This window comes from Mastigoproctus giganteus, chromosome 6 (genome assembly GCF_048544385.1).
Source record: "Mastigoproctus giganteus isolate SK-2022 chromosome 6, ASM4854438v1, whole genome shotgun sequence".
Lineage (NCBI taxonomy): Eukaryota > Metazoa > Arthropoda > Arachnida > Uropygi > Thelyphonidae > Mastigoproctus > Mastigoproctus giganteus.
The window spans coordinates 5,863,947-5,871,763 of record NC_143580.1 but is presented as its reverse complement, the minus strand read 5'-3'; the positions used below and the strand labels follow the sequence as shown (position 1 = coordinate 5,871,763).

Genomic DNA, 7,817 nt, shown 5'->3' with positions numbered 1-7,817 from the left:
GAACTAAGGTTCCTGGTTCCTCCTAATATACATACATAGATATAAGACCATAAAACTTTGTGACTTTGTGTCCTGAATCAAATTATGTTGAATGTGAAAGCAGAAAAAAAAGAATATAAAGTATGTGAAACTATATAATATATAACTTTACCTCACGTAGGCTGAGCTGATCTATAAATTTACTACAATTGTTACCCTCAACTACCCAACTACTGGCTTGACAAAAACTTCATACAACACCTTTCCCGAACTGTGGTCCCATGACTTCAATTTATGTCCCTTGGTTCTAGAAAGATTAGTTACCGTGAAAATTTCGCCTTTATTTATTTTACCTTCCAGTCCAAGAGCCTTATAGATCTGATTAAGATTTTCTCGAAGGATCTAGTTAACAACCTCTGTAGCCTTCATATTGGACGTCATATGGATGCCCTTTTACCGATATTACTAGATACGTTGCCCTCAGTTCGACCCTTTCAAAAAGCTTGATGTTTTAGTAATAATGTGTGTCATTAGTAGAAAGGACGAACAATGTGTCACCCTCTTTAAAAAAAGAAAGAACGAGATAGCAAGCTCTAATTTACATAGCAACATGGACAGCTCTAAGGCAACAAAAAATTAAGAAGACACTAATATCACAACCATTGTCCATACCAAAACTGATTCAAACTGTCGCTGTCCAGAACAGGTCTCAGTTTTGTTTGCAGAATATTACGAAAACCTTAACTGAAACCAGTTTAAATAATATCTATTTCAGTAATGCCTCTGTTGTCAGAGCAATTATCGAATTTTACTATTAATGAACTTGATACGATATCTTGAAGGTGTCATCGAACTGTTCCAAAGGAGAGGATCCGGACTAATCCCCACTGATGTTCTAGATCAGGCGTTCTTCCGTCCTTAGCTCGCTTTTGGTTCATATTTAAAACCAATCTTTCAAGAAAGTTAAATGCCCTAGTCATCTTAAGAGGACTATGGTTACTCCCATCTACGTCTGTTCAAAACAAACACGTTTCATTTTAATTATACAGACTTTGTGAATAGGCCAGGCGTGTACTAATGTTATGATCGTGTGAACAGTGTGAGTTGGGTTGTTGTGTTGTGCTGGCCTCTTGGCTACCCAGAAGCAGCAATCTCCGGAAAGCTGCTTCTAAGTGCTGGTCCACAACGTGGGAAGGTAGACCAGTTCCAGTAGAGAGGACTCGTATATTCTCAGAATATGTGACAGGAGAAAAACTCATCACCTCACTCCTAGTCATAGGGATTACTTCCAGTCCTATCAAACTTCAGCAGACATCTTGCACATAACTTCGGTTGTTTGTAACAAGGTTCTCTAATGCTCAAACACTGTCTTAGAATATTACTGCAACTTTGCATTTAAGGATTCATGTTCAATCATTAGAAATAATATCTCCAAACTTGAGGCAAACCATCGTGTAATCTGCTTATTTTGCTGAAATGACATCTGGAATAAAATTATAAGTTGCCTTTCCCGATGATAAAGTATCCCATCGAGTTTGCAAAACGTGGTCTTTTGCAGATGAGGTCGATTATCTGGAACAAATCAATTTTCGATTGCTTACTATTCTGATAAAACCCCCATTTTAAATCTACAGATGATTCCTCAAATGTGGAAGCATGCTATCCAAATTTAGACAATTTATTTATTGCGTTTTCGGTTGTATTCTTTTATAGAAATAAAGAAATTTAACTGACCAAGAAAACTATTTTATTTCGTTTATTAATGACAAATGAAATAAATTTTTTGAAATTCAATTTAAAGTTTCAGATTCTTGATTATAAAATTTCGATAATATGCAACGTTTGTATATCCTCCAGGAATGCCAGGTACTCCGCAACTATAGCCAAAAGATGTTATCCCAATTTGATACCAATGCTTCCCCTGATCATCGCTTAGCATCAAAGGAGATCCACTTGATCCCTGAAACGAACAAAAATATTCCCATTAATAAATGCGAGTGTGTATCCATACTTTTATGCTCATGTTCAGCTATCACATACTCTAATGATCTTATTGTGGAGAAGATCAGGACATTGAATTTCTAGGTTTTGTGTATTATTAAATGTTTACAAAACGAGTTTAAGATGAAATTAATAAATACGTACAAAACACGCATCTTTTCCTCCTTCTGGAAAACCACCGGCGCACAATATTCCATCATGTTTACTACCTTCTGGAAGTTTCGATAGCAGTGGCTCGCAGTTCAGTTCGTTTCGTACTGGAAGGAGAACTTCGAAGATGGCTGTATTGTCTTCGTCACCTAAATTGGAAACATAAATTGCAATTATCTTAGCATTATACAGGGTGTTTCAAAAATACACGGCATAACTTCAGGAACGAGTTCCTCTTATGTAGACAATAAAAATATTTTATATCGACTTAGTTCCGGAAACGCTTTGTTTCCGAGTTTTGAAGGTCTGTCTATGACACTTACCTTATAGTAATTGTTCAAAATGTCCACCTTCTGCCTGAATACAGGCCTCACATCGACGTCTCATGGATTCGCGAAGACGAAGCCATCCTGTCATGTTTCGTATTGTCTCACAACGTGCCCCAATTCGATTGCGGAAAGTTTCCACATCAGCTACCGGAGTCGAACACACCAATAACTTTAAATGGCCCCACAAGAAGAAATCTAGTGGGTCTAAATCAATGCCAGAAATGTGTGAGGCATTTAAATTAAATTATTATTTTAGGGTTTCCCGTAATTAAATACATTAACCCGTATTCGTGTCTGTAAATTGCGTGTGTTCTATGGTCGATTTGCCTGTTTTGCTGGACGAAAAAAACCCCAGTTTCAGGGGAAAAAACCTTGCTGTCTACGCCTGAGACCGACTAACTCAGCCTCGGAGTGAAAAAAGCCCACTAAAGTTCCTCCCGTCATCGACGGGATTCGAACCCGGGCCTTTTCCACCCGGTGTGGGGAGGACCGTGACGGTACCACTGTGCTACCCACGCAGACTGTGTGAGGCATTATTATTATTATTATTATTATAATTATTATTGTTGGCTAGCATTGATTTCAGGCTCAGGAGAAGTTATCCCATCTCCAAATTAAAATTCCTAATAAGAAAATTCTTGATACTCAGTGACACAGTAGATTAGAATTGATATGCAGATAAACTACCTCTGTTTACAGTGTGGAATATACTATGTGTAGTGACTTCATAGTCTTTTCTGTAAGATAACAAATTTGTACAAAACTTGTAAAGGAAGAACTACAACTTGTTGTCAAGAAATTTACTTTTCTTAACAAGTTCATTTATTGTAAACGAATTCTCTTGATAAATAAAATTGTATTGTATTGTATTATTATTATTATTATTATTATAGGGTTGCCCGTAATTAAATACATTAACCCGTATTTGTGTCTATAAATTGCGTATGTTCTATGATCGATTTGCCTGTTTTGCTGGACGAAAACACCCCAGTTACTGGGGGAAAAAACCTTGCTATCTACGTCTCAGACTGACTAACTCAGCCACGGAGTGAAAAAAGCCATTAAAGTTCCTCGTGTCATCGACTGGATTCGAACCCTGGCCTTTTCCACCCGGTGTGGGGAGGACGGTGACGATACCACTGTGCTACCCACGCAGACCTGTGTGAGGCATGTTGTATGTGTATAGTACTGTGTTGGGTTCTGTTGTTTATTTGGCTTCTTGGCCGCAGGGCCCTTAATAGGACCCCACGTTGCTCGCCACCACCACTAGGAGGTGAGCCAGGCTGCCCATCGTACTCTGGCTGACCTCTGCCAGGGTCGTCTGAGCTTCCTGACAGAGGCAAAAAATTTTGTTGAAGAGTTCACAGGGAATAAGAGAGGAGGTCAGACTGTGGGACGAAAGAAAGTTGGACTAATAGTGAAGACAATCCACCATGGATTTAGATAAAGTAAGGGGTTAGGGAAGGAGATTAAAAGTCGCAGGAGCAGGTGCCCCTGTGTGTTGATCTAGCACCCAGTTGAGTGCCAGCATAAATGGTTTCCAGTATTCTTTCTGTAGCACAGATTTGCATTTATCCTACCCACCAAGAGGTTAGCGGGGAGTGGAGAGTATTTTGGAATGTCCTAGCAGTGGTGAGCTTGGCACGACTTGTGGTGAAGACACCCTGGACAAATCGAGTGAACGCTATATATTTATCTCCATCATTTAGTAGATCTTGCTCCGGATTGAGGCGAAACCCTCGGATTACAGTAAACAGTGGTTTTCATAGGAGGAGCACTCATACATAACGTGGGCCTAGGACTCCTCATCTACAGAATGGCAAAAGGGATGTGGTTCGATACCCATAGAGTTGAGTTTTTGCCAGAATGATCCGTGTCCTGTTAATAAAAAGGTTGCTTGCAATCCAGTGAGTACCAGGAAGGAGGCTTGGGAAGGTGAAGCTGATTGAGGGGAAGAACTTCTTGGTTATTTCTCATTTGTGTGTTGAATTACAGGATTCCTGCCAGAGGCGCTGCAATTGATCTGAGATTCGTCTTTTTTCCTGTTTGTGGTGGCTTATCAGGTCCAGTTGGAGATTAAGTAACTGTGTAGGTATGCCTTTTTTTTAGACGACGGAAAAGGCCTCTTTTGGCAACTTCAAGGTATGGGGGCATATACCCTGCGATGACTTGGAGTGCAGGGGTGCTGACAGTGCGGCACGCCCTGGTTACTGATAGAAACATAAATCACTGCATGGAGTCCAGCTTGCGTTTGTTTCGCTCCAATGCAACTTTGGTGCACTAGACTGAAGCACCGTAACTGACAATAGGAACAAAAACTGCTTTGTAAATTAGGGAGAAGGCTTTGTGTTTTAAGCCCCAATCTGCTCTATATTTCTGTATCTTGATTGCTCAGTATTTCAAGTGAGGATAGAAGGTTAGCTTGGTGTCAATGGAGGCCTAGGTATTTAACTTCCTCTTAGAGGCGAATTGGAATATTATTAACTTGTGGTCTGCGCATCTAGAGTTTCCCCTTCAATAAGATCGACATCGTCTTCTCACCGGAGAGAGAAAGTTAAGTTCTGGCCCAACTCTGGCGGCGTCCCAAAGCCACATTGGCCTTAACCTCCAAGGCAGCTCTAGTTTCGGATTGAATGACGAGAACAAAACCGTCTGTGTAGGATAAGGGAAGAACCCCACCAAGGTCCATCCCCAGGAACTTATCCAAGACAATGGACCATAGAAATGGTCCCAGAACAGAGCCCTGGGGACAACCCCGAAGACACTTCTCGTGACTTTGAAATTTAGTGATAATCTGCACTCTTCTGTCTTCAAGGTATGATTTTAAACTGTTGTAGAGGTTGCTGGAGATTCCAGCCTGCTGGAGTCTTTGAAGGACACTGGGCCACCACAATCAATCGAAGGCCCCAGCGAAGTCAACCATAATAGCCAAGGAATATTTTGCTTCCGTTTGTGTGGCATGAGTAATTAGTTTGTGGATGGCGTCTTCAGTGCTACATCCATCTTGAAACCAAACTGGTGTGGGGATATGGGTTGCTGCTAGGAATATCGGTTGGTAAGTCAACAGAGTTGGAGCCTTTCCTAGAGTTTTGCTAGGACAGAGAGTAGTGCTATTGGTCTATAAGATGCAGGAAGCTGTGGTGGTTTTTCTGGATTTTTGAGGATAAGTTTAAGTGTGGCTATTTTTAAAGAAGCAGGGAAGGTTCCATTGGCTAGACATCTGTTGAAAAGACTTAGCAGGGTGGTGGGGTAGTGGTCAGCAAATTTCTCGATAACATCTACCTCCAAGAGATCACGTTTAGGAATCTTCCCTTCTTTCATCTTGGCCAAGGCCATGTTCAATTCTATGGTTGTGAAAGGTAGTCCGTCTGTTCCTGGAGTATAGGTTGCATTGGTGGCTATGATCTGTTGTTGTTCTGAAGATAGTTGTGTATCGACAGTTGGGTAGATGGAGTCCAGGATATTGTTCAGTGAGTCCATCCTGGAGTAGGTGGAAGTCCCATCGGGTTTGAGGGTTGCATTCAAGACTTCTCCTCTGGATAATTTGTTTGTTACAATACGGAAGACAATTCCTCAAGATTCACTGTTTCCAGTGGTGGTCACCAAAGCCCGCCATCATGCTTTCTTGCTCTTTCGTATTTCCTGAGTGTAGTTATTGCGCACCATTCGGTAGGCCTCTCGTGCAGCTTCAACTCGAGGAGGGAGATGAGTGCGGGCCCGCTGGAATGTCTTCCGGGCAAGGTGGACTCGTTTCCTCAGATCACGGAAATCTGCATTCCACCAAGGGACAGCATGTCGATATGGCTTCCATCGGGGAATCGATACATCAGAGGCTCTCCTTATAATCTTAGTTATCTTATTTATGCAGTCCTCAGGTGAGTAGTTATCGGGAAGTTGGTTGTCTTCAGGTAGGTATCTTATTAACTCATCATGGAAACGTCACCAGTCCGCTTTCTTGGTGCAGTAGCGAACTATGTCACCCTGTATATATTGTCTGTTGTTGAAATTGCGCCCCTAAAAGGCGTACATGATTTGATCTCGAAATATTTGGAAGTTCTGCTGCGCCAGTCAGCCCGATATCAAAAATTCATGTAAATCTGACGATTCTCTATAGGTGGGGAAACTTTAATCATGGCAGTGCTGATTCAGTGAGACATCCTCCCCAAGGATATTCTCAGTAAACCCCCACTGACAATCATGTCTTTTATAAATAACCATACTTCCCTTTTCCTTAATTAAAATGAAGGTTTCAAGGCTATTTTTCATTTCTACTTATAGAAAGGGTTCTTTTCCATACCTTACAATAACAGACTACTCCATTTAGAATGGATATAAAGCCGCTGGCATAATATCTTCTAATTCTCTAATATTTTAAGAAGACAGAGTATCGTCTTTGGAAAATTGGAAATGATAATACTTACTTTCTGTGCCTATCCCTACAAGCGTGGCCATTTTTTCAAAAAGATCCTCTTCGGTAATATCTGCTGCTGGAAGACAAACTGGGGTCACATCTTTTACATCCTGGTCCAGCTCTATCAAGGCAATATCATTTTCCATATTTCTCTGGTTGAATTCTTTATGTATTTCAATTGACTTCACACTGTAAGAAGTTCCATCTTCGGTACTCTCTCCCCCAACTTGTACTTTGAAATCGGAAAGTATGGAACTAAATAAAATGCAGAGCAATTCGTGAGAACTGCAAGTCATAGTCCACCAGAAAATACGAAAAATAATTTTGGATATAAAAATTCAACTTACTTTTTTTCTCCAGAAACAGAAACACATTGTGCAGCTGTTAACACATATTTTGAACTGATTAGTGACCCTGAACAGATATATCTATGGGCATTCCTGATTTTCCTCAGTATTTGTACCTACAAAAGAAAGAAAGTTATATTGTCTCCTATAAATAAACCTGTTGCAAGAATTGGTGCAAAAGGTCAAGCTATAGCCATGTTACAACTTTGTTGGAAAGAATTATTACTATTGTATGAATGCAAGGGATGAAAGAATAACTAAATTGGTTTCTGCCCTGAGATATGGTCACTAAAAAATTAAAGTAATGTCTCAGTCCAGAGGTAGATAAAAAAACAAAGGATATTTTACTCTTCACTGACTAACTTGTTACTTACCACCCAAGGCCATGATCCCGGATCAGCTTTTGTACCTCCCAAAATCCCTATTTTTCCATTACTTGTCTTTGGATTCTGCCTGGGAATACGCGAAGCAGGTCTGATTCCACACTCTGCAAAGAACATATTATAGTGACAGTTAAAAGTTGAAACTTATTGTAGGCTGGCCATGGAATAGTTATACTCCAGTATAACCATGGAATGTCCAGCTGATCGGAGATTGTTT

At 40.5% G+C, this 7,817-nt stretch overlaps 1 protein-coding gene across 1 annotated transcript in view; it reads right to left on the bottom strand.

Moving 5' to 3' along the window:
- Positions 1-1,719: 1,719 nt before the first annotated feature.
- The window catches only part of LOC150083857 (clotting factor B-like), a 7,116-nt gene continuing 1,018 nt past the window's right edge, over positions 1,720-7,817 (bottom strand). Inside the window, exons 3-7 of the mRNA XM_090374901.1 lie at positions 7,592-7,704; positions 7,218-7,333; positions 6,881-7,125; positions 2,125-2,279; positions 1,720-1,939 (exon numbers count right to left, since the gene is read on the bottom strand). Coding sequence (XP_090231027.1) covers positions 1,775-1,939; positions 2,125-2,279; positions 6,881-7,125; positions 7,218-7,333; positions 7,592-7,704 — 794 coding nt within the window. The 3' untranslated portion in view covers positions 1,720-1,774. The remainder of the gene's footprint in view (positions 1,940-2,124; positions 2,280-6,880; positions 7,126-7,217; positions 7,334-7,591; positions 7,705-7,817) is intronic.